This window comes from Diospyros lotus, chromosome 5, assembly GCF_014633365.1.
Source record: "Diospyros lotus cultivar Yz01 chromosome 5, ASM1463336v1, whole genome shotgun sequence".
NCBI classification, from domain to species: domain Eukaryota; kingdom Viridiplantae; phylum Streptophyta; class Magnoliopsida; order Ericales; family Ebenaceae; genus Diospyros; species Diospyros lotus.
The window spans coordinates 33,340,590-33,368,257 of record NC_068342.1 but is presented as its reverse complement, the minus strand read 5'-3'; the positions used below and the strand labels follow the sequence as shown (position 1 = coordinate 33,368,257).

Genomic DNA, 27,668 nt, shown 5'->3' with positions numbered 1-27,668 from the left:
GTATCTATTCCTTTTTTCTTTTGTTCAATTGGTTAAATTATTTATTTATTTATTGACTGACAAGCTCTCTTCTCTAGGCTTCACCAGGATTTATAATATGCAAATTTAAATAATGTGCCAATCACTGGCTGTGAAGGGCATATAATCCTCAAATTTTGAAGCGTGATTAGAGAATGCCCCCACCCCACGCTATTAGAGCCAAATTCTTTTGGTTCTTGAATCTTGAATATTGCGTAGGTTGCACAGATACAAAAACTCGTACACGACGGAAGAACTTCAAACCTAAACTCGGCAATGTTATTTAAAAGAGGATGATGCATGCTCATGCTTAAATGAGCAAAAATTTTGGGAACATAGAAGTGCAAGGTAAAAAACAAAAAATGATCCCAACTATTTCTTTAAAAAGTATTGCACAAAGACCTAAAAGAGACCAATTCATCCCCCCAACAAAGCGGGAAGAAGAACTGTACAGAGTTTGTACAAAAAAACAAAAACAAAAAACAAAAGCAGCGTGAGCCAAAAAAGCCTGATGGTTTAACAGACTCATCCGGCTTTTGATGCTCTTGCTACAGGGGGTAGTACTACTGAATCAAGATTCCCCGGGTAAGGAGTCCATAACCCCAATCCTCCCCTGCTCTCTTTCAGAGCACTATTGTTTCCCTTAAACTCATCCAAGGATTTCACCCATTCAACTTTGGAGGAGTGCTCCCGAGTGTGTGAGTGCAAAATAAAGAGCGAGTTGTACTCGCAATTTGGAAACATCAAGAATTTGAACATGCCCCTTAGCCTGTAAACAACATACCCAAAGCTTAGCTGATCTCTTGGCGTAAAGAGGTCGACCTCATTGAACCACAAGCAGCAAAACAAATTATTCAGAGCGGTATGTTCTCGTATTATGACTGCTCCCTCTGGCACATCTGCATTTCATAAAATCCACCAAAATATCACAAGAAGTAGAGTACACAACTATTGGGGGAGTTGTTTACGTTTATCAGCAATAAAATGCAACAATACAAGATGAGGCATAACGCCATTATATGATCCAGTGCTTGCAGTGGAAATTAGACCTAACATTTAGAAGGCAGGTGGCAAACTGAACCGTGTAAACGAACATGGAACAGAGGTAGTGTAGCAGTGCTTTGTGGGTGCACCAACAGGTGCATTGGATTATCCTTCTATTCCCTCCAAGGACACAAAAAGCAAAATCATATTGTAGCACAGGCGCCCTACTTCAAAAACTATAGTGAAGGTTCACAAATCTGACCTTAACCTTTATGGACTTTAAAAACCAAAAACTGAAGGAAACATTTGAACAAAAAATTGCTGGAGATGCCCTGCTTACCACTAACGGTTTTCTTATTTGGACTCCATGGCTTCATCCCTTCATAACGGTATATTTTCATGTGAAGATCAATAAGAGGCCTAGCATACCGCTTCCTCCTTTTGTTTGCATCAGCCTCCTCATATATACTGCGATGGTGTTTGTGCTGAGCAATGGCAAATGTGTGCTTCCCACGCCATAAGTATCTGCACAATAATGACAGAGCATATCTTAAACACAAGGCCCATTGCTAAAAGGTCGACTTGATTAGATCATCATAAAGCCACCACATTATTTCAGTTCTGACCAATAGACTAATGTTGAGGACAGTCAATAACATTTGTTCTCAACAACATAACTCTCAACTACACTCGTCCCAATGAATGCATATTCTTCTTCCCAATAATTCTTGTACTAGACACTTATCCTAATGGCAATGCTCCATGCATTAACTTCAATATGAGCGCCATCAAATGTATAAACAGTTTCACAAGCTATGCATCGATGAAATGGCTTTATGTTAACTTACAGCTTTATTAGAATGGGAAACAACAGATACAGTTTCTGCCTGTAGAAATTAAGTAGAGAAGATTACCTTTCAAGAATGAGCAATGGATCAACTAGTAGCTCCATTTTACCATCAATCCAGATGCTGTACTCTGCTTGGGGAAATAATCTATGGGTTAATATCTTGGGGACCTTTCCATTTCTCCTGGGTTCATCATATGGTGGGTGTTTGAGTAGAATAAGACGCCAAATACCAACCCACTGTCCCCCATCTGAGTCCACTCTGACAGTAACATTTTTCTTGATGAAGTCAATTGATATTTCATCTACCACCATCAGAAAGCAAAATAGCTTTTGAGAACGTGGGCTGACATTTGAAGGCTGATGAGGGACATCATATCCATCAAAAATGCCAGATGCAACAACAAATATACACTTCTTCACATAATTGACGTCTCTTGGATCCATTTCTGCTCCACCACCTTGTATGAAGCCACAGTGCACCTGAAAGATAGAATAAATAACAAACAAATAATCTTATACACATTCAGAAAGGAAAATTAAAGTGAAATGTATGATCATAAAAACAGAGTGCACAAGATAAAGTGCACTTGAACAACTTGAATCAAATATAAACTCAGGGAAAAAAGAAAAAAGAAAAGCAAGAGCTATAGTGTATATCTCAAATCTATTTACTCACGAAAAGTCCCTGGTTGCTTCTCGTGTTGTGCTTATTTCCCCTTTTTCCTTTTCGTTGAAACTTTTAACAGTTACATGCAATGAAATAAAAACTAAGAAATTAGGGAGAACATTTAAACTACTGGTCAGTAGATTCTTTCTTTTTCAAGTCAATATTCCTATCAATACTCTTAAATTAGAATTTTTCCAGTACTCGTTACACTTAAGCAAGCAACTCACTCCCCTGTGCCCCCCCCCCCAACAAACACCCTGCAGCGGCCCCACTTGGTCCCTGAGGAGACTTCATTTGTATCTGGTTATCATGAATTGAACTCCTACCAGGGGCTCCTTTTTTGTTGCAACCTTTCCAAATTCTCCATGCATGTTCACAAGGCTAACCTAGGGAAAACCTTTCTCAACGAAACCATTGGCTGTTTGATGCAGAGTCATATCAAAATGATGAGAAGAATGTTATTCTTTTATCTGCTCAAGGCAATATCATTAATATCACAAAGTTGATCAAGGAAATCTCAGACTTCTTAATATCTTCTCAAAAGAAAAATCAAATTGCTAGCAAGGAATGAGCAAATGATAAGGTGCCATCAGATCTTGGACAAAAACAACATGACAAGTCTTAATCTTAATAGGTGGAGAATGCTACATGAATCTAGCTCTCTACCATCATCCATTAACTTTTAAAGATAGAGGTAAATTACATTTGGTACCCCCAAAGTGTTGACAAATTACAAACAGCATCACTTGATTTTCAAAAATTAGACTAATCCCCACTGTCAAAGCTTGGTAGCTAAGACAATTGCAAAAAGACTAGTTTGCACTGATATTTAAAAGGAATGCTTTGTCATAAACTTTATAACTATACAGTTGAAGATAGGGAAAAATAATAAAAACTCTACAAAAAGTCATCAAATAGATCACCAAAAGTTTGGGGGGGGGGGGGGGGGGGAATAGAAAAGGTCAATTTTTGTTCAATGGAATATCCAGCAAGGGAAGCACTCAGAAATTCTCTCTCTCTCTCTCTCTCTCTCTCTATGTCCTCCTTTTCTTCTTATCAGGGTTCTGTCCTCTCTTCTTTCTTCCCCTTCTTGAGGTTCTCTCCCCCTGTGTTCTTTGCTCCTCCTCCTCCTCCTCCTCCACTACTTCTTCTTTCTTCTCCTTTTTCTCTTCATCCGGCATTTTGAAGAAGTGATCTAGGTTCTCCCAGATCTGAACTGGGTTCCAAGTCCAGATCAAGAAACCAAATCTGGGTTCTTTTTTTTTTTCATCATTGGTGAAACCGTTTTCCTGCACTGGGACTTGATCAACAATGATCACATGTGATTTTGCAATAATGATATTAATTAGTTTTTTAATTAATTAATTAATTTAGTAGAGGTATAAAGGGCATCCCTAGTACACGAGGCACTCCACTTTACAAGGGATATTTTATACAAAACCTTATACTTGTCTTGCAAAGAGTCTATTTACACAACTTAAACCTGTAACTAAGAGCAACCTTACTGTTGCTACAAATGCTCACCCTCTAATTTAATAAAGGTATAAGTTGATTAAAACATTTTATTAATCAATTATAAATTGGAGGGTGATTAGAAAATTATAAAAATCTAAATGTTGATTAATTAATTTAGTAGAGGTATAAAGGGCATCTCCCATACATGAGGCACCCCGCTTTAAGAGGGATATTTTATATGTAACCTTACCCTTGTCTTGCAAGAATCTATTTACACAACTTAAACCTGTAACTAAGAGCAAACTTACTGTTGCTACAAATGCTCACCCTCTAATTTATTAAAGGTATAAGTTGATTAAAACATTTCTTTGATCAATTATAAATTGGAGGGTAGATTAGAAAATTATAAAAATCTAAATGTTGATTAAAACATCCTCAGTCAGTCAACTAAATATTCCCTAAATAGGGGTAAACCATTACAAAGGATTCAGATTAAGGGAGGTAATCATCGTTTCGGAAAATTGATGTGTGTTGTGTGTAATTTGTCCATACCTTTGGGTGAATTGAGTGTGATCCTTTATTTTCCTTTTTGCTAGAAATATTTAGTGTGATTTATCCTATAGCTTTAGCTTTCTTGTTGCTATGTCACATAAAATCATATGGAAGAACTTGAGAAGCAAAACGCTGACAAAGGACCACCAATGACAAAAAGTGCTAACATTCCGCATTAGAAGCCAGGGGACTTTTGGCCCCGTATGGATTGCAACAGTGCTCCTGTGAGTAAATCCCCATGCATGTTACACCAGAATTGTTAGTAATTACTTGATTGTCACAGTCATCAATCACAAAAGCTGAAGCTCCATCATCGCTACTTCTAATCTATTTGCTTTGTTGAGAATTTAAAATTTAGAATCGTTAAGAGTCACCTAAATTGCCACTATCACAAAGGTAAAATATAAATAAAAACTAGAAACACAGAAGGTATAAGTATCAATGTAAGCACTCGATGCAATATTTTTTTTTATGTTAAAAGGTGTCATTTCTCTTCCCTTTACTTTTTGGTTTCCTTCCCTGAAGCAAGACCAGTTACAGTGTCTGTCCTTTTCAGGTTATTCTGCTGGAAAATACCTAAAATTGGCACATCAGATGTTGGAAAGTATTCTTGTTGAGAATTCTCCATAATCAGATTTCAAAATTCTTCAAAGGCAGACATGCTTGCATTTAAGGATGAAATTATGTCTCGTGATGGTACTTTCAGTTGTAAAATAAGGAAAAGTTGAACACGTTAAGCAGAGTGCCATAATCTTTAAGATAAAGGGGCCTCTAGGTTTCACCCAAGTGCTGATGAATCTTTACCATGATATATATACCCAAAAGGCAGAACATCGTCTCATTCAACATGCTCATAATATTTGGCATAACTTTGAATCAAGAACTGCAAGGAGTTTGGCTTCCAAGAAAAGTGATGACATGGAGATTGGCCAACAACAAAAATAATTAAGAGAAGAAACTAACAGTGAATTAGGGCAGAGACTCACCTTCATAGTCGATTTTAATTTAAAACTGTCCTCTCTTTGTGACCAGCTTTCGTGGCCTCCAAATAGTGGCGGTGATTGAGATCCATTATTTGCTACCTCATCCTCCATAACGTATGATAAATGCTTAATGACTTTTTCAGGACTTCGTTTCTTTGGAATAATTATTTTGTCTGGGTCATCCACAACAGGAATAGGACAACCTAATTGAGCACGCGGGGGTGGGGGGGGGGAACCAATATCATTCACCATCTTTAAACTGAAATGATAACTTCAAACAAGAGAAGTCACTGTGATCTCACGATGTTGTGGCTTTGGTACAAGTCCCATTGTGTCTAACATAAAGAATAACTTGCCCTCCTTATTACAAATAGCTGCAAATGAAGCAGAAAAGCATAGAACCATCATTTCAAACCAGTAAGAGATAAAATACATATACTCTAGAAGTAGGAATTTTGGATTGCCTTGAATTTCAAATTCTTCAACTAACATGCATAGCCTAATTAAAATGAATTAGTATCAATGCTTAACACACCACCATTATGCATATGGACAATTCCTATTTCATAGAATAGTTTTCAATATTCAGTAAAATTCCAAAATGTGGTGTGCATCTTGGTGTTTCCACACAAACTCTACCCTTCAAAAGCATTACTATAGGTTTCTAATCTTTGTTGACTTCTATAAATGTCATTGCATTTCAAATTACTTTGTCAAACATAAAGCTGGAATATGAGATGCAGCAGGAACTTTTGTTTAAACTAAAATTACTACCAGAGGAAACTACAAGTCTCATTGACTTGAAACAATCTACTAAAATAGACTGCCCTTAAAATGATTATTTCAAATTGAAGTCACTGAGAGAATTCATGTGGTTTATCTTTCTTTTCTTTTATTTTCATTTTTCAATTAAGAAGGATATATTCAAACTGAAATGTCAGTACACAGCAGTTTTATGCCATCATGTTAGGGCTTAAAACATTGGGGCAGGCTTTGCATAGGCCAGTCATGAATTGCCAATATCCAGTGTATGTAGAACAATTAGGTCAATCACATGTCTACAACCCTCCAAATTTCATTGGAAGGACAAACAAGTGCCACTCTTAAATCAAACCTCAAGGAAAAAGAAAAATACCATGCAAGGCATATGGTATGAGCATTTTCATTAAAAAATGGCATCCCCTGCCTTGCATGGGTTTGTCATTACCTAGATGAATTAGGAAGTTATTTTTATTCAGCTGATATTTACAGTTATGAATTAGGAGTAGTTGACTATTATTTACAGTTAATTGACTATCAATAGTCCTACGGTTTAGGAAAGGGATATTCATGTAATAAGGGCAGAAGGTAGTTAGAAAATGACACTATTGTAATAGAGAGGAAGAGGCAGTTATAATTCAAATGTAAATTCAAAATGTAGCGCCAAGGCTAGCTATATAAGCCAAGCCCGCAGCCAGGATGAGTATGAATGGAAAAGTATTGATTATATTTTCCCTCCACATTTCTATCTCAATCTCCCTCTCTTAATTCTCTCCCTCCATCCCTCAATTCTTCAGTTACACCCTCAATTCCTGCGCAATTTCCCATTGAATTGCGAGAAAATTCCTTCTCAGAATCGAGTTCTGACAATTTGGTATCATAACAGCTTCTGGGCGTTCGGATCGGGCCATGGTAGACGGGGCCAAGGATGAAGCAGATGGAGGTGTAGCTCTAGCAAGTTACGTCCACAGTCTCCGAGAGGCAGAATCGGATGGAGATGCTGGAGAATTCGATAGAACGGAGGATCGATGGGGCAGTAAGTGCGTGGCGCAAGGAGAGTAAAGCACAAGCCACACGATTGGACGATCAAATGCGAGAGCAGAATCAGGCCCTCCGGGATCAAATGCATCAGTTTATGCTGATGTTTTCGCAACAAGCTTAGGTAAGAATCACACCTAAGTTCCCTCCTAGAGAACGATCTAAGCCAATTCTTAATGACCAGAGGGGTCATCTTAGATTGGAGGGCTCGGCGGATCTAGCAACAAAGCAACCAGTGATGAAGGAGAACATAGGGGTGAGGAGACAAGGCACTACAACTGGATCGAATCTGATCAGTTCGTTGATGCCCAGTGTTCTAAAATGTGGCCAAGGCGACCGCCTAGGTGCCACCTAGGCACTAGGTGCCACCCAGGCGATTAAGCCCTAACCGGCACCCTAGGCGTCGGGCTAATTAATCCGACCCGATAGGCGACCTAAGCGACGCCTAGCCGCCTGGGTTGGGCATGGCATGGGCCGCCTATCTACCTGGGTCACACACGGTGGACGAAGTGTTCTCGCCTCTGAAGCTCAAGAACACACCATAACTGTTGCTGATCCGAGAAGCAGAAGAGGAGGAGGCGGGCTCTTTGCCTCTTGTAGTAGTAGTCATTGAACAGAGGGAGCAGAGAAGAATGGATCTATTGGAGAAATTTAGGGGAGACGAGTATGGAACTCGTTTGGGAGAGGGAAGCGAAAGCGGAGGAGGGAGAGTAGTAGGCTGGAACTCGTCGTCTGGGAAAGGGAAGCAGAAGAGAAAGAGTAGTAGTATGGAACTCTTCTGGGAGACGAGAAATTTAGGAGGGGGGGAGAGACCAAACACCAAAACAGTGGTTAAAAAGCACATTTTGAATGGGCAACAGCTGGAAATTTGGGAGAAATTTGTGAGAAAAAAAGAGTTAAGAAAATGATATTTTATGGGTTAAATTATTGTTAATATAATAATTTAATTTGTGTGATTTACTATAGATGAAAGCACAAAATAATGTAAGGAAACAACAAATGTTACAAAATAATGCAGGTTTATGTGCTGAAAATAGCAGTTTTTCTAGACCCTGCCTAGGCGCTAGGCCTCAGTCTAGCGCCCGACTAGCGCCTAGCGCCTTTTAGAACACTGTTGATGCCTAAGATGGAGATTCCTCTCTTCGAGGGCCACAATCCCCAGTGGTGGGTGCGATGCTGTGAGAAGGTATTTAGCCTATACAATGTGGTTGAACAACATAAGGTGTCATTAGCGGCAACTTACTTGAAAAACGTGAGTGACGCATGGTACCAGGGTTGGAGGGGTGTGTTCAGGAGGAATGCCGGTGGGAAGAATTTGTGTGGAAGATTCGGGGAGAAGGGAATGACAAACATCATGGAGGAATTCAATAAGCTCAGGCAAGGGGGATCAGTGCAAGCGTATAAACAGAGGTTTAAGGAATTGAAGGCCCTCATGCTAATTTTGAACCCCACTCTCACCGAGGGGTACTTCGTGTCAAGTTTCATTAGTGGCTTGAACGAAGAGATTCGCCCTACCATCCAAATGTTTCGACCCCTGACCGTCCAGTAGGCCATGGAACATGCCCAATTACAGGAGATGATGGTGGAAGCATTGGCCAAGAAGCAAAAGGGGGTGAATAGGGGATGGCAGATGGTGCCCCAACAACAAAACAATCTTGGAGGTACTAAGGAAGGAGGATCATGGGGACAGAACAACAAGGGGTTGGCCCTCCCAACACCTTCCCAATCATTCGCGGGGAATTTGAGAGAACATAGGAGGTTGACCGGACTTTACTTCCGATGTGGAGACAAGTATACAATCGGCCATCAATGTAAAAGACAGTTACTGTTATTGGATGGCACGGAGGAAGAGGGTGAGGAGGAAGAAGAGGAAGGCAGTCAAGGGGAAGAAGGAGGAGAAGAGAAGGTGGAGATCTCCCTACATGCTCTCAAAGGCGTAACCACCAACAAGATCATCAAGGTGGGAGGCAAAGCAAGGGGCAACAATCTGATGATCCTCATAGACAGCGGAAGCACCCATAGCTTCCTAGATAAAGCTACGACTAAGAAGCTAAAGTGTAGCCTCGCAAGGACCCATCCTCTATCGGTCACCATGGCTAATGGACAAAAGGTGATGTGCAAATTGGCTTGTGTGGGCTTTTGTTGGCAAATGCAAGGGGAAGAATTTGAGGCTGACTTACGCCTTCTCAAATTGGGAGGTTATGACATGGTCTTACGTGTTGATTGGATGAGGGAAGTTAGTCCCATCTGTTTTGATTTTAATAAGATGGAGATCACATTTGAGAAGGGGGGGAAGAAGATGACTCTCACGAGTAATGTGGAAGCAGGGACCTGTCGTATGATTACAGGCAAGAAACTGCACAAGCTGCTTAAGAACAAATGGGGAAAGGTGGCACAACTGTTCTCCATACAGGCCTGGGAAGTGGAAGGCGACAAGGGAAGGGGAGAGCCATTCTTACTTAATTCCATGGAGGCAACTCACACTCCTTGGGAGGTAACTGAACTAGACTCTCTTAATTTACTCTTAGATGAGTTTGGGACTTGTTTGAGGAACCTAAGGCTCTACCACCCCTGAGACCTATAGACCATACCATCAATTTGAAACCCAATGTTGAACCAATCAACCTCTAGTCTTATAGATATCCCCCAAAACGAAAAGAAGAGATCGAACGAATGGTTAAGGAAATGTTACACTCCTCAACCATTCGACCCAACACCAGCCCATATGCATCACCCTAGCTTCTAGTTAAAAAGAAATATGGTTGTTAGAGGTTTTGCATTGATTATCGCCAACTAAACTCTCTCACAATCAAGAACAAATTTCCTATACCTATTATCGAAGATTTATTGGATGAATTACATAGTGCCAAGGTTTCTTTTAAACTTGACCTCCGATCTAGATATCACTAGATTCGCATGCACCCCAACGACATTCATAAAATCGCATTTAGAACCCACCAAGGGCATTATGAATTTTTGATAATGCCTTTCAGATTAACCAATGCCCCAGCCACCTTCCAAGCCTTCATGAACCAAATATTCGAGCCATACCTTGGCCAATTCATTTTGGTATTCTTTGACGACATTCTTGTGTACAGCCCTACCCTACCCCAACATAGAGAGCACTTAAGAATCACTCTACAAGTCCTCGAGCTCAATAAGTTGTACATTAAGAAATCTAAATATGCATTAACACAACCCCAAGTAGAGTACCTAGGCCATATTATTTCTGGTGCAGGAGTGCGTACTGATCCAAGAAAGGTAGCAGCCATGACTGCTTGGCCCAGGCTTGCCGGTGTGAAGGCCTTGAGGGGATTCTTGGGCCTTACAAGGTACTATAGGCGATTTGTGAAGAACTATGGCCTTATTAGCAAGCCTTTGACGGAATTGCTAAAGAAAGATGGGTTTCATTGGAATGATAAAGTTGAAGAGGCCTTTGGAAAGTTGAAAGTAGCTATGAGCAAGGTGCCCACACTAAGTCTCCCTGATTTCTGCCAACTGTTTGTACTAGAGACAAATGCTAGTGATTTTGGAGTGGGAGCAGTGTTGACACAAGGGGGAGCCTTCATCAGTCAGGCCTTAGCCCCCAAACATTTGGGTCTAAGCGTATATGACAAGGAACTCCTGGCTGTCCTAATAGCAATAGAAAAGTGGAGGCACTACCTAAAAGGGGGTCGATTTATAATAAAGACAGATCATGAGAGCCTCAAATTCTTGCTACAACAGAAACTCCATACGCACCCACCTCCAGAGAAAAGGGATGTCAAAGTTAATGGGGCTAGATTACATAATTCAATACCGAAAATGGTATGAAAATAAGGCCGCGGATGCGTTGTCCAAATGTTTGGAGGAAGGGGGAGCAGCTGCAATCACTGCCATAACACCTGACTGGTTCTTAGAAGTGACCTCCGGTTAAAACCAAGGTGAGTAGATAAAAATGCTGATGGAACAACTCACCATTGACCCTAATAGTAGACTGGGTTTCACTCTTAAAAATGGAATGATAAGGAACAAAGAAAGACTGGTAACTGGGGAGAAAGAATCCTTAAGGAGGAGAGTGTTGAAGGCTCTACATGACTCCCTTGTGGGGGGCCATTCAAGGGAGCTAAATACCTATAACTGGGTGAAGCAATTGTTTTATGGGTCGGGGTTAAAGAAGGCAGTAAAAGAATATGTCAAGTCATGTGACATTTGCAACAAATACAAACATGAAAACATACACCCTCTAGGGCTACTACAACCCCTACCGATACCCGACCAATTGTGGACCAACATCAGCATGGACTTTGTGGAAAGGTTGCCAAAGTCAAAAGGGAAAGATTGTGTGTTAGTGGTGGTTGACAAGGTGTTCCTTGATCAGGGGGGTAAGCTACATGGTCTGCCCTAGGTGATTGTCTCGGACCGAAATAAGGTCTTCACCAGCTTGCTGTGGAAGGAGCTCATGAAGTCTCTGGGAACCCATCTGCATATGTCTTCCTTTTATCACCTTGAGATCAATGGGCAAACCAAGTGAGTGAACCAGTGCTTAGAAACCTATCTCAAGTGTGTATGGTTAATGTACCCAACCAGTTTGCATAAATGGCTTCCTTTAGCACAATGGTGGTACAACACCAATTATCATTCCTCCCTAAAAAGGACCCCATTCGAAGCACTCTTTGGGTACCAACATACTATTCTACCACTTGGGGGGGGGGGGCATAATTTAGTGGCCACAGTGGATGATTACCTTGTCCAAAGACAATAGATGTTGCAGACTCTCAAGAAGAAGTTAGCCAGTGCACAGAACCGGATGAAACAATTTGCAGATAGAAAAAGGAGTGAGAGGGATTTTTGTGTGGGGGACAGGGTGTATTTGAAGTTGAGGCAAGCACAACTAAAAACCATAGCGCCTCACAAGGTAAACAAGCTTAGCCCAAAGTTCTATGGTCCCTATGAAGTAATTGAAAAAGTGGGTAAGGCTGCCTACAGATTACAGCTCCCAGGAGAGTCCTCTATCCACCACGTATTCCATGTGTCACTCTTGAAACTTTCCCACAGCAACAACCCGGTGAGTCTTACCCTGCCCCCAGCAACCCAAAATAGCCAACAGGAGGCAAAACCTACAGCTATTGTTGGAAGAAGAATTATCTATAAACAACAGGCACCCATCACACAAGTGTTGGTGCGCTAGTCCAACCTTCACCCGAAGAATAATACGTGGGAGTATCGGTTGGATGTAACACCCCCTCTCCCGGACACCCCAACACCTAGGGAGTCCTAGACAGAGCATGTTACATGGGAGAATAGAAACTTAAACATTCACATCATAACATGCATAAGGGATACTAAAATAAACATTAGACTTTACATAGCATTCATTATACAACTGATGCGATCACCAATCAAGACTCGGCCCAAGGCCGACCCAACTAAACTGGAACAATATCACCAAAATAGTAGTGCCATAATGTTATTTTAATATTTCTTTAGTTTTAGAATTCTACTTGATTTAGGATTCTACTTTATATTTCTACTTGATTTAGGATTCTATTTCATGTTTCTACTTGATTTAGGATTCTACTTCATATTTGATTAGAGTTTTATTTTTATTAGGATTCTAGTTGACTTTTATTTAGGATTTATTTCTATTAGAATTCTAGTTGGATTTTGTTTTCCAAATATTAGATGGATTTAGATTAACCAAACACTATAAATATACATAGGATCTAGAGTTTGTAATCAAGTTTTAATCAATTAAATTTCAGCAACCTATTTGAGTTTTCTTAGCAAAACACTCTTGTTTTTGCGTCTTCTTGAAAGCCAAGCTTCGGCCATTGAAGTTTGCTCTTTCAAGGGTTTATTTTGGTGTGTTTTCTTCACACTCGCGCTACATGTTGCGTCAGGTGGTATCAGAGCGGTTAATCAACCAATCAGATGGCCAATCTTGAAGTAACGGTAGCAACCAGCCTCGTGACGGTGATCAGAGGTTGTATGCAGTTTGGAGAGCAATCGAAGAACAGCGGGAAGTAACTCGTACTATCCAACAGCGATTGGAGCAACATAGCAACCAATTGGGCACCTTATTACGAGTTGATGATGACAGGAACCTGAATAATGGGGTGAATCAAGCTGGAGCGGGAAGACCACCCATTAATCATGTCCTTGTTAATCCTAGAAGACCAGTGATTGAAGATAGCGATAAAGAGGATGATTTTGGTCGAGCAATAGCTAACCCTGGTGGTAGAGGGGTTAGGAGGAATGCACATCAGCACAACCACTGGGGCAACGATGAGTATAAACTAAAAGTTGATATTCCTACTTTTAGTGGAGATCTTGATATTGAGGGGTTCCTGGATTGGATCACTGAGGTTGACCATTTTTTCGAATACATGGAGATCCCAGATGAACGACAAGTAAAGTTAGTGGCTTACAGGTTGAAGGGCGGTGCATTTGTTTGGTGGGAACAATTAAGAGAAACGAGATTGAGGGAAGGCTGACGGTCGGTTCAAACATGGAGACGAATGAAGCAGCTGTTAAGAGGTAGGTTTTTGCCCCCTGACTATGAACAATATATGTTTGAAGCTTATCAAAGATGTGCACAGGAAATGAAGAGTGTGAATGAATATACCTTTGACTTTCTACAATTGGCGGAGAGAAACCAATTGTCAGAAAGTGACAATCAACAAGCAGCTCGTTACTTGAATGGATTGAAGCCTGCTATTCGTGATAAAATTGGGGTTCAGATGGTTCTGAGTGTGCAAGAAGCAAAGAACTTAGCTTTAAAAGCTGAGTTAATGTTGAGTGAGAGATCTCGTAATGACAACTATCGTCAGTATAGTGGGAATGAAAATAAACAACCAGCTTTTGATAAAGGTAAGTCGGTTCAAGGAGCGCAACCCTCCAATCCACCCCATACAGTCAACCCTAATAAGGCTACAACGGGGGGAAACATTCGAGGTACTACTTCTAATCTTCCAAAATACCCTAATCCTTATGCAAAGCCTATTCTTTTAAAATGTTTCATGTGCAATGAGGTTAGGCATCGATCTAGTGATTGTCCAAGGAGGAAAACAATTAATATTGTAGAAAAGGAAGAGGAAGATGTTGCTGAAGAGGAAGTATATTGCGGGCCTGATGGAGAGGATGACGAAGAAGATTATGGACACGGGCAATATACCTGTGTAGTGAGGAAGTTAATGCTATCTCAAAAGAATGAAGATACTACTCAACGACATAAGCTTTTTCGCACGAGGTGTACGGTGAAAGGAAAAAATTTTGAGTTGATTATTGATAGTGGAAGTCAAGAGAACATCATAGGAGGAGACGTGGTGGCAAAGATGCAGTTAACTCCTGAAAAACATCCGAGCCCTTACATGATTGGATGGATCAAAGAAGTTGGTGGCATACATGTGGATGAACGTTGCAGGGTGCCTTTCTCTATTGGTAAGTACTCCGACGAAGTCTATTGTGATATTGTTGATATGGATGCTTGCCATAATTTATTTGGGAGGCCTTGGCAATTTGATGTGGATGCTACGCACTCGGGTAGGAAGAACACATATCAACTTGAGAAAGAAGGTGTGCGTTATACTTTGTTACCCATAGTGGAAAAGAATCAAACCAAAGCTTCTAAAGTGGAGCTTGATTTCGAAGATTATGTTGTCCCAGCAACCTCAACGTTTGCAAACTCAAGTCTGATTTATGCTGCTAACATGACAGAAACTCCAAAGTTATTGACTCATACTGGGGTATTTTCCAGTCCCGATGGCTTAAGCATTGCTTCGCAACCCAAGGATGGTGGTGTTTCTTCTGATCGACTTGCGACTGTAAAGGAGATGGAGGTCATGGTAGCAAATCCTTCTACAGTTTATTCAAGATCTGGCATGGTTGAATCGAAGGCAATAAGATCTACTAGATTAGAGAAGCGCTCAAGATGGAAGGTTCAACGTCCTCAATCTAACAGTAATAATGCAATGGAGGCAAAAGGCAACAAACATGGCGATGATTGGACCCATGTCAATGCTGATATGGCTAAGAAGGGGAGGTCTTTGCTCATGTTCCCTTAGCCGAAAAGTTCAAGCGGTTCAGAAAGATGTCAAGTAAAAGTTGCACAAATAAGAAATATAAGGCGACAGCTGACAAGCATAAGAAGCACAAGGTATTTGAGATTGGAGATGAAGTTATGATCTTTTTGAAGAAGCAACAAATTCCAGCAGGAAAGCAGAATAAGTTCAAGCCAAAGAAGTATGGTCCTTACAATATTCCAAAGAAGACCAATGACAATGCTTATGTTGTGGATTTGCCTAATCATATGGGTATTTCTAAACATTCAAAGTGGCTAATCTCTCTTCATACTTATCGGATGTGGATTTGTCCAAACAGGATCAAAATTCGAGGTCGAATTTTTTCTCAAGTGAAGGTGAACGATGCGGTCACCAATCAAGACTCGGCCTAAGGCCGACCCAACTAAACCGGAACAGTATCACCAAAATAGTAGTGCCATAATGTTATTTTAATAATTATTAAATTTTAGAATTCTACTTGATTTAGGATTCTACTTTATATTTCTACTTGATTTAGGATTCTACTTTATATTTCTACTTGATTTAGGATTCTATTTCATGTTTCTACTTGATTTAGGATTATACTTCATGTTTGATTAGAGTTTTATTTTTATTAGGATTCTAGTTGACTTTTATTTAGGATTTATTTCTATTAGAATTCTAGTTGGATTTTGTTTTTCAAATATTAGATGGATTTGGATTATCCAAACACTATAAATATACCTAGGATCTAAAGTTTGTAATCAATCAAATTTCAGCAACCTATTTGGGTTTTCTTAGCAAAACACTCTTGTTTTTGCGTCTTCTTGAAAGCCAAGCTTCGGCCATTGAAGTTTACTCTTTCAAGGATTTATTTTGGTGTGTTTTCTTCACACTCGCGCTACATGCTGCGTCAACAACCAAAGTCATGCATGTGAACTTCCATCATTTAGCAAAACATACATCCTCAAAATACTACATTCACTTAGAGAAAGGAAAATTCTAAGGCACTAGCCTCCCAAAACACTCCCAAGACCTTTTGTTGAGGGCGTCCCAACACACCTGATTCTACCCAATCACCTTACTTGGACCGACATCCGCTACATCCTTGCTCTTACCTGGAATGGTGAGGAATACAAGAGTGAGCCACAAGACTCAACAAATAATACATAAAAGAAAGCATAGCTAAAAATAAGGCACTGGTTTCGAAACATATGGGTTAGGTTTCGAAATAAAACTCTTTGTTTTGCTATGTTTCAAAATCCCCATCCCCAAACGATTAACTACTCACCCACTCAATGCAAAAATGCTATGTAACATGCATACAGAAGCTCATAACACATACATGGCCACTTGGCCCACATAATACTCACTAGGCCCGTGATTGAAAACCTGCATCCAAAGAAACTGTAAAACTCTAGGACCATTGGTGCTATCACATCTGTGACTATAGCCAATATATATATACATATACTCTCGCCCGTGGTCGTCACCAATGGACGCACTCCCCAGTCATCACCGAATGAGCAAAAACCCCAGTCTAGCTAGTGCTCACTGGTTTTGGGGGATATATCCCAGCAGAATCCTCCGCACCACACACAATAATGCTCATGCAATGCAACAATTTTAGTGGCCACATTCAGATGCTCGTGCAACAGATAAAATCTATGCTCCATGCTCACTCATGCATAAAAATGTGAAATGCTCACACAAATCATGTCCATGATGCACAATTACTACTTTTTTCCAAATCATGCCATGCCAAAGCTTAGCACACATAAAATTAAAGACACCTACATTCCAACATCATGGCCACGTTTTCTTTCAAAATGGTCATTAGAAACTTGGGACATTTACAATTATAAAAATGCGTACTCTAGCATAGGTTCAACGCATTTTCGATCATTCAAGGCCATTTATGACAAGTATACACAAACACAAGGCAGGGGAGAAAACCAATTCTCTACCATGCTTAATTTCAAGGACACACCATTCCTTAGGAATTGTGGGGGGATACAAACCCCACTTTGGATCATAATAAACTTGCCCAATAGTTAGAGACCATCGAAATTCAAGAATTAACCAACATAAAGCTAAAACCCCTCTTTACCTAAAACTTGATTTCCTTTCCCAAAAACCACTACCAACACTTAAACACCATTTCTTACCACTTTTACATGCCTTCAAATTCTCACTTCAAGGCCTCAAATTAGGGGATTTGACAATAACCTAAAAACCCCCAAATCTAATCCCAAAAGGCAATTTAAATGATCATAGAGGAGATATGGGAGGAGGAACTTGCCTTAATTCTCTTCTAGTTTGGGCACTTGATGATTTTGGAGCCTTAAGAGAAAGAGAGAGATTTTGCTTCAAAATTGGAAGGAGAAACTTGAACTTTGAAGGAGGAGAGACCCACGAGAGCCCTTCACGGTTTGCTTCTCTCTTTCTCTTCAATTTTCAGATTTTCTATGCTTATATACTTCCCCCAATTTCCTTTTAATTCCCACCACATAAATTCCTTTAATTTTATTTATTTAATTGGCAACTTAAATCTCCAACCTAGCCTTTAAGTTTTGGACTTTTCTCTTCCCAAGTCCATGCTTCTAGAAGCCATCTTCAATTGCCTTTTTGTGCCTTCCGAGAACACTAGTGCCTCCATCCCAATTTGACCACTTTTTTTTATTTTTCAACTCTCCTCATACTTGACTTTTCCACTTCCCTCATTCCTACACTTGACTTAGACTTTTTCTCCAAGCCCACCATTTACTTTACTTTGAATTTTCAACCACAATTAGACTAATTCCCAATTTTCTATCCCCACATTATGCCCACATAATTTACATAATTTATTGAAAATGCATTAAACAAGAAATTTACCTACTCGACTCTTCTGATAAAAATCACCGATTTTTCCCTCGACAACCCATCGCTAACTCTCAATATCTGACAATGATTAGATTAGGCTTATTAAACCAAATATTCTAATAATTAAATTACCAAAGGAAAATCAAGGCGTTACAATCCCCCCCCCCCTCCCTAAGAATTTTGTCCCCCAAATTCATATCTGGTTGCTCAAACAATTGGGGATAAGTTCGCTTCATTTCTTCCTCTAATTCCCATGTGGCTTCTTCCGGGCTGTGATGATGCCATAGAATTTTCACGTATGGGATAACTCGATTCCTCAACACCTTCTCTTTGTGATACAAGATGCAGCTAGGGGATTCCCCGTAGGACATGTCTTCTTTAAGTTCTAATGATTGAAAATCAATAACATGTTAGGGATCAGGAGTATACTTTCGTATCATAGAAACATGAAATACATTATGCACATTAGCTAACTGCGGGAGTAACGCTAGTCGATACGCCAAAGGTCCAATACGCTCCAAGATCTCGAAAGGACCTACATAGCGCAGACTAAGCTTCCCTGTCACTCCAAATCTCCGAACTCCTCTCACTGGCATGACCTTCAAAAACACATGATCTCCACTAGAGAACTCCAAATCCCGTTGCCGATGATCCGCATAGCTCTTTTGCCTATCCTGCGTCGCTTTCTTCTTAGCTTTTATTTCCCAAATTTTCCTCGTAGTTTGCTCCACTATTTCCGACCCAAGGGACGCTTTATCCCCTACTTCTTCCCAACAAAGCGAAGACTGACAAGGTCGTCCATAGAGCGCTTCATACGGTGCCATGCCTATGCTGGAATGGTAACTGTTATTGTATACAAACTCTACTAGTGGCAAGTGGTCATCCCAGCTACCATGAAAATCCAGGACACATGCCCCTAACATACCTTCCAAGGTACGAATAGTACACTCCATCTGACCGTCTATCTGAGGATGAAATCCCATGCTAAACCTTAACTTGGTCCCCAAGGCGGTCTATAGCGCACCCCAAAAATGCGAAGTGAATCTAGGGTCATGGTCCAATACAATGCTGGCAGGCACTCCATGTAATCTAACAATCTCCTCTATGTAAATTCGAGCCAAGCGATGTAGAGGATATGTCTTCTTAACAGGCAAAAAATGGGCCGTCTTAGTTAACCTGTCAACAACTACCCATATAGTATCATGCCCTTTAGAAGTCCTCAACAACCTGGTCACAAAATCCATAGAAATATCGTTCCACTTCCATACAGGAATGGGTAATGACTGAATTAGTCTGGCAGGTCGCTAATGCTCTGCTTTCACCTGCTGGCATACTAAGCATATAGAAACAATTTCAACTACAAACGGGTTGCCCGGGAAAAAACCGGTGATTTTTATCCGAAGAGCCGGGTAGGTAAATTTCTTGTTTAATGTATTTCCAATAAACTATGTAAATTATGTGAGGCATAATGTGAGGATAGAAAATTGGGAGTTAGTCTAACTGTGGTTGAAAATTCAAAGCAAAGTAAATGGTGGGCTTGGAGGAAAAGTCTTAGTTAAGTGTAGGAATGAGGGAAGTGGAAAAGTCAAGTATAAGGAGAGTTGAAAAGTCAAAAAAAGTGGCCAAATTGGGATGGAAGAATTGGTGTTCTCGGAAGGCACAAAAAGGCAATTGAAGATGGCTTCTAGAAGCATGGACTTGGGAAGAGAAAAGTCCAAGACTTAAAGGCTAGGTTAGAGATTTAAGTTGCGAATTAAATAAATAAAATTAAAGGAATTTATGTGGTGGGAATTAAAAAGAAATTGGGGGAAGTATATAAGCATAGAAAATCTAAAAATTGAAGAGAAAGAGAGAAGCAAACCGTGAAGGGCTCTCGTGGGTCTCTCCTCCTTCAAAGTTCAAGTTTCTCCTTCCAATTTTGAAGCAAAATCTCTCTCTCTTAAGGCTCCAAAATCATCAAGTGCCCAAATTAGAAGAGAATTAAGGCAAATTCCTCTTCCCATATCTCTATGATCATTTAAATTGCTTTTTGGGATTAGATTTGGGAGTTTTTAGGTTATTGTCAAATCCCCTAATTTGAGGCCTTGAAGTGAGAATTTGAAGGCATGTAAAAGTTGTAAGAAATGGTGTTTAAGTGCTGGTAGTGATTTTGGGGAAAGGAAATCAAATTTTAGGTAAAGAGGGGTTTTAGCTTTATGTTGGTTAATTCTTGAATTTTAATGGTCTCTAACTATTGGGCAAGTTTATTATGATCCAAAGTGGGGTTTGTATCCCCCCACAATTCCTAAGAAATGGTGTGTCCTTGAAATTAAGCATGGTAGAGAATTGGTTTTCTCTCATGCCTTGTGTTTGTGTATACTTGTCATAAATGGCCCTAAATGATTGAAAATGCGTTGAACCTATGCTAGAGTACGCATTTTTATAATTGTAAATGTCCCAAATTTCTAATGACCATTTTGAAAGAAAACGTGGTCGTGATGTTGGAATGTAGATGTCTTTAATTTTATGTGTGCTAAGCTTTGGCATGGCATGATTTGGAAAAAGTGGTAATTGTGCATCATGGACATAATTTGTGTGAGCATTTCACATTTTTATACATGAGTGAGCATGGAGCATAGATTTTATCTGTTACACGAGCATCTGAATGTGGCCACTAAAATTGTTGCATTGCATGAGCATTATTGTGAGCGGCGTGGAGGATTCTGCAGGAATATATCCCCAAAACCAGTGAGCACTAGCCGGACTGGGGTTTTCGCTCCTTCGGTGACGACTGGGGAGTGTGTCCGTTGGTGATGACCACGAGCAAGAGTATATTTATATATATATTGGCTATAGCCATAGATGTGATAGCACCAATAGTCCCAGAGTTTTACAGTTTCTTTGGATGCAGGTTTTCAATCACGGGCCCGATGAGTATTATGATTATTATGTGGGCCGAGTGGTGGCCATGTATGTGTTATGAGCTTTTGTATGCATGTTGCATAGCATTTTTGCATTGAGTGGGTGAGTAGTTAATCGTTTGGGGATGGAAATTTCGAAACATAGCAAAACAAAGAGTTTTATTTCGAAACCTAATCCATATGTTTTGAAACCAGTGCCTTATTTTTAGCTATGCTTTCTTTTATGTAACTTGTTGAGGCTTGTGACTCACTCTTGTATTCCTCACCATTCCAGGTAAGAGCAAGGATGTAGCAGATGCCTGTCCAAGTAAGGTGATTGAGTAGAATCAGGTGTGCCGGGGCGCCCTCAACAAAAGGTCTTGGGAGTGTTTTGGGAGGCTAGTGCCTTAAAATTTTCCTTTCTCTAAGTGAATGTAGTATTTTGAGGATGTATGTTTTGCTAAATGATGGAAGTTCCCATGCATGACTTGGGTTGTATAATGAATGCTATGTAAAGTCTAATGTTTATTTTAGTATCCCTTATGCATGTTATGATGTGAACATTTAGGTTTCTATTCTCCCATGTAACGCTCCTTGTCTAGGGCTCCCTAGGCATTGGGGTGTCCAAGAAAGGGGGTGTTACACCGAATCTCCTCCAGCAGTTTCCCCGAGCGACAGGGTTACTTTGACCTACTTGAGGACAAGTAGCATTTTTAACCAGGGGCTAATTGTCATAGTCCCACGGTTTAGGAAAGGGATATTCGTGTAATAAGGGCAAGGGGTAGTTAGAAAATGACACTATTGTAATAGAGAGGAAGAGACAGTTATAATTCAAATGTAAATTCAAAATGTAGCGCCAAGGCTGGCTATAAAAGCCAAGCCCGCGGCCAGGATGAGTATGAATGGAAAAGTATTGATTATATTTTCCCTCCACACTTCTATCTCAATCTCCCTCTCTTAATTCTCTCCCTCCATCCCTCAATTCTTCAATTACACCCTCAATTCCCGTGCAATTCCCCACTGAATTGCAAGAGAATTCCTTCTCAGAATCGAGTTCTAACACCGATAGCTATGGAGTAGTGGGAAAGTAGTGGAGTAGTGGTAACCACTCTAAAATAACTGTCGGATAGCTTCTATATAGGCTATGCCATAGTTCCAGGAATCAAAAAAAAATTATTAGAATATCATAACTCAGTTTCTCTCTTATTCCCAATTCTCTCTCTATGTTCTCTCTGTTTCTCCCTACATTTCTGTCCATTTCCACCTCATTTCTGTCTGTCTCTCCCTATTATTTTGTCTGTTTCTTCCTCAATTCGTTCTATTTCTCCCTCACTCTTGATTATATCTTCATGGAAACCCTTAGTTAGGACTGGGGTCTTGACATTTGGTATCAAAGTACATCGGTTTTGGGCTGTGATCTAGGCAATTCTAGAAGCAGAGATGACTGCATGATCAGAGACATCATCTGGACACTAATCCTCTTTTGAGAAAGTCCAACAGTCACTATAGCAACTCCCAAGTCATTAACCGCACAAACAGTAACATAATTTCATAAAGGGTGTAAAACCATCACTGATTAATTCAACGTAACTTGAGCCATCAACCAAGCACCCACTTGACCACATTGATATTGGTAGTTCATATGTCTTTTTTCACAATAGTAGGATTAATCTAAGAGTCACCGTGGGCATAGAAACTACTGGCACCTGTTAAGGGAAAAGAAGAGGTGCTAATACTTCACAAAGAATAAATGAACCAAGGACTCTGCAAAATCCAAAATTAACAGAAAGATTGGGCCAACAACGCTTGAAGGCCATCCATACAACGAATGTTCGCAAGTCCTAACATCCTGACTCCGTGTTCTTTAACAAGAGTAGAGAAAGAGCTTTAGTGAAGAAGAGTCAGAATGCCATCTCAGAAATACCTGAAAAGAAGGCTACTGACGACTGGCAAGACCAAACGTGAAACAGTAGTGCAAGGAGAATGAGCAGCATCCACAAGATGCCCCCCACAAGAACCAGACGAATAAAACCCCTCTTCCAGATAATCTTCATCGGGTAATCTTGAGGCAACCTTCCCGGCGAAAAGAATCCACCTTCAGTATCTGCATAATTTTACCATCATTTTCACATACACAATCACAGTAACAAAAATATTCAGGATTTTTGAATAAACAAGTTACCTTTAGCTCTATACTGTAGATTATTGCGTTCTTGCCTCCGACTTGCCCGTACAGAAGCGGAACGCTGAAAGTCCCTTTCCATATTCACTCTACCTCCGAGTAATCATCACAGCGACAAAGAAACCGCAAGAATCCTACAAAAAGGACGAATTACAATCTCTCTTGAACCAATACATTGAGAAGATACAATTAAATGTAGCAAGTCCTCCCAGATCTAGATCCAAAGAGTAAATAGGATCGCCATCAATCTCAATCTCTAGTCCTGAATCGAAATATGCAAATTACCAAATCGTTACGAATTGAAGTGCGCCGGAGCATCTGGCAAAGTGTTTATACGAGTAGTTGTAATGAGAAAGAAGAATTTGAAGAACGAATTCTCAGTCTATGGGAAGCCAGAGAGAAGAAATCGGGAAGCGGGCTGAGAGAGATCTGCTGCAATTGCAAATGTCATTCGCGGTCCGGTCGAGACGATGATAACCGAACCGCTCCTTCAAAGTTCAAATAAATGAAAAATGCTATTAGTACACCCATTTTATACATCTTGAACTACATAAGGGGGTATTATGACAAAAAAAATCCTCATGAGACGCATGTGAGGTACAGGGTATTTTGGTTATAATACCCCCTTATGTAGCCCAAAATGTACAAAATAGGTGTACATCTAGTATGATTTCAAATAAATACCCTTCCTTCGGCCGGTGTATCCTCTTCTGTAGGTAAAAAAATCAATTCTCAAATAGCATAGAAGAAATGGGTTAATCTCACTTTATCAATTCTCGAATATAGAAGAAAAGAATCACGCTACTTGTATATTATTTTCGTACATCTTAAACTATATAAAATAATATTATGACTAAAATACACATCGCCTCCATATGCCTCATGCATCTCTATAGGTTTCATGAAAGACTTTTTTGTCATTAGTATATATTTGTGTAGCTCAAGGTGTACATACATAAATGTGTACCAATAGCAATTTTTCTAGAAAAAATGGATTAATTTCACTTTTTTTAAGGTTCTTAGTTAAAAAAATTGATTTTGTATCTGTATTTTGAAATATTATGCACCTCTCATGTTATTAATAAATTATTTAATTTACCTATTTTACTTTTATTTTTAAACCCAATCATCCCTATCTTCCTTCATTTTTTTCTCTATCATCCTTCTCACATTGACATTTTTAATAGTTCCATTCTCTCTCTATACATATTATTTTTCCCTATTCTCCGACTTCTCTCTTTCTTGTTTAGCATCAATTAAAGTTGTTGTTGATTTGATCCCATCTTAGGAGAGGGTATCAATGCACAATGATTAGAAAAATAGCTACAATAATTTGACAATTATTCTATGTATGTGTACATTTCTCTCTTTTGTCTTATTATTAATGGATTATAGAAACCACATTGCTAAGAAGGTTAAGAAGGCACCCCATCATTGAAGGGCTCTCTCTCTTTCTTATTACTAGTCTTCCATCCCTCTTGTGTACATTTCCTTGTTAACCTCAATAGGGTAATCATTGATTTAAAAATTCTTTACATCAAAATTTTATGAGCTTTTTACACGAGTCAAGTTGACTAAAGTGCCATGTCACAAAATTCAAATACCATTAGATATCACAATCGACTTAAACCACCCAATCAAAACCCTAAAATCCCAATTAAAACTCCTATCTTCTCTTTGTGCAAAATCATTCCTTCATTTCTTTATCACAACACTAGTAGGCTAATATCTCTTTTCGATCATCTTCTCCATTTAAATCACCATAAGTGCATCCCATATCTCACTTATCTCCATCAAGAATTCTACAAACTGTGCCTTTAAAGACTCATGGAAACTCAACCTTGTGTACCAACACAACACAACACCAGGACTCTTCGTTAGTGATACAATAAAACTCATCAAGATGATGCTCGTTTAGGGATCTACTCTTCTCAATGAACGCCTTTACAACAAAAATCAAGTCTAAGAGGAATCCCTTGGACTATCAAACTTGTTGAAACAAAGGTCTAAAATACCCTAAGACTATGGCTAAAATCTTCATATTTGCTAAAGTTGTGTCAAAGTTCTATGGTTTGGCAAATCAAAAGATTTTGAATGAAGGACATGTTTATTTCATTGAGTTCCAAGGAGAAAGATTTCTTTTACTCAACTATCTTAGTAAGTGGGAACCTATTTTCAACATGGATAAATTGACTTTCGCTAGGTTAATCAAAAGACTCAAAACCTTCTATGTGATTTTACTAGTTACTCATAACCCATTTGTCTTATACACTAGAGTTAATGGGAAAAACTTTGAATTTGGGCCCTACAATCTGAACAACATTTTCAATATCCATCTTGTCATTGACAATAATGAACTTGTCATAAAAAATATTAGTGTTAGTCTAACAAAATCCCCAATTTCAATCCACCTGAGGCCATTAAGGCTTTAACCCATGATCCAAATTTCCTAGACCAACTTCCCATGGCAAATAAGCTTGATGTCCCCATATGCTTACTTCATTTAATCATTGCACATTACATAGTGCTTAAAAATGGATCATTTGATCACATATCCTACCTAAATTTTGAAATTCAATTGTGTTTGCTTAACCACAATCCTATAAAGGTCACTTGATCATGAAACATACGGGACTATGTAATATTTCTCGCTTTGCTTCTTTTCCTTAAGTGATGGTCGTCTCTCATATCATCTCATGCTTTTTGGTTGAATACAATAATTAAAATTTTTATTGGGGAAAAAGCTCTAGAAGTTGATAAAACTTGGTAGAAGAACAAACCAGGAGAAACCGATTGCTGCTATTAAGGGGCTCGATCCGTTGCTCAAAAGAGCTGGATTTTCCCTAGAGAAAGTTGCTCGAGAGAAGCTTCTACAAGACAAAGCAGTTAGAAGGCAAGCATGGATTTCTCCCGCGTGGGCCCTCCGATGCTTAAGTTAAAAGAAGTCATGGTGTAGCAATGATGCAAATGGAAATATGTAGTGATGAGTATGCTGTGGAAGTCATCCGGGACAAATAGATTTCTTCAGGAGAAGTGTGGTTGTGTGGGAGTAAGAAGTCCAAGGGTCTGAAAGAAGATGAAAAGTCCAAAATGTGAAGGGTCAGAGGTTATTTATACTCATTGATCGTGATTGGGATGTTAGAAAATTATGATTTTATCATACACAACGGAAACAAAATCTGATTTTACAGGTATCACATTTTTCAAAAACATAAGGTTTAAAATCAAACACATAAACGAAAAGTTATCTCAAGACGAAAACAAAATTTGTTGTAGATAACCCACCATATAATTTACAGGTGTGAGATGCCGAGTCAGTCCACCTGAAATTGTTAAGACTCCAAGAAACTTTAAGAGAAAAAGACGCAAAAAATTTTCTCTAAAATTTCTGTCTAATCTAGATACAACTGATTGCGTTGTGTTATGGATTCAAGGGCTTAATGTCCAATTTATAGGCAAACCCTAGAAACCTCAAGTGCAATTGGACTGGGCTTGATGTGCTAGCAAAATGTCCAATCCAACTTGATAATTAAATAATTAACCCATTAATCATTTAATTACCTTTATTTATCTTATAAATAATTACACCATTATTTAGTAATTCCATAATTATTGAATTATTTTTTTCTCTTTAAAACAAATTCTTATTGGGTGAGACTTTCTGGGTTCATAATTAAATTGACAACAAAAATTAATTAATTATTAATTTTCGTAAATCATGAGTGACATCTAGTAATATGTTATGATTACCAAAATTAAGATGAAACAGATAATGTGAACCTTACACTATGATGCCATGCAATACAATTCATCTATCATCCTATATTCCAACAAGATATGAGATCATGGTCAGCAGGTCAAATCTCTTAATCTTGTCATATGACCAAATCTAAAATCAATCTTGACTAATATGATACAACCTTTATGGAACACACATTTCATCATCATATTACATTGATCAAGGATTTATCGTCAAGTGATTACTGAATCACATAGGATATCCTCCTCATAAATCTCAAGGTAATAGATTTCATGTTTGATGCATACATACCTCATGCATCACTAAACTAGGCACATAGATACCTATGATTATCCCTGATTAGAACAACCATATAGTATTTCTGATAACCTAATCCATCAATGTACAAATATCTATGTCATATCAGATCTAAGAATTAGTTGCACATCCATAGTTAACATTGAATCATTGACCCGTGAGATAAAACCCATGTGATTCAATGTTTACAGTCTCGTTTAGTGAATTTGTTTTTATAACAAACGCCCACTCATTTTCCTTTTGTATCTCATACAGAATTGCACGAAACTCACCAACCTTATCTTTCAGTATCTCATATTGAACAAAGAGTAAGATGATGTGCCAGCCTTTGCAAGTTGTTAATATATGGGTTAGGAAA

General features: G+C 39.2%; 1 protein-coding gene across 1 annotated transcript; it reads right to left on the bottom strand.

The window, feature by feature from the left end:
- Positions 1-369: 369 nt before the first annotated feature.
- LOC127801102 (probable hexosyltransferase MUCI70) lies at positions 370-23,729 on the bottom strand. The gene is made up of 8 exons (XM_052335958.1): positions 23,539-23,729; positions 23,254-23,387; positions 22,996-23,175; positions 5,812-5,883; positions 5,513-5,712; positions 1,917-2,332; positions 1,343-1,527; positions 370-917 (listed from the first exon to the last, which is right to left on the bottom strand). The coding sequence occupies exons 2-8, from the start codon at positions 23,333-23,335 to the stop codon at positions 544-546; spliced, it is 1,509 nt and encodes a 502-aa protein (XP_052191918.1). The 5' UTR covers positions 23,336-23,387; positions 23,539-23,729; the 3' UTR covers positions 370-543.
- Between the last annotated feature and the right edge of the window lie 3,939 nt (positions 23,730-27,668).

Excerpts from the sequence above, each read along its gene's own strand:
- LOC127801102 (XM_052335958.1), bottom strand. The coding sequence starts at position 23,335 with ATGGAAAGGGACTTTCAGCGTTCCGCTTCTGTACGGGCAAGTCGGAGG. Across the intron at positions 5,884-22,995 it reads GTCAGTAGCCTTCTTTTCAG|CTATTTGTAATAAGGAGGGC; the intron begins GTATTTCTGAGA and ends CTTCATTTGCAG. Across the intron at positions 5,713-5,811 it reads TGTACCAAAGCCACAACATC|GTTGTCCTATTCCTGTTGTG; the intron begins GTGAGATCACAG and ends GTGCTCAATTAG.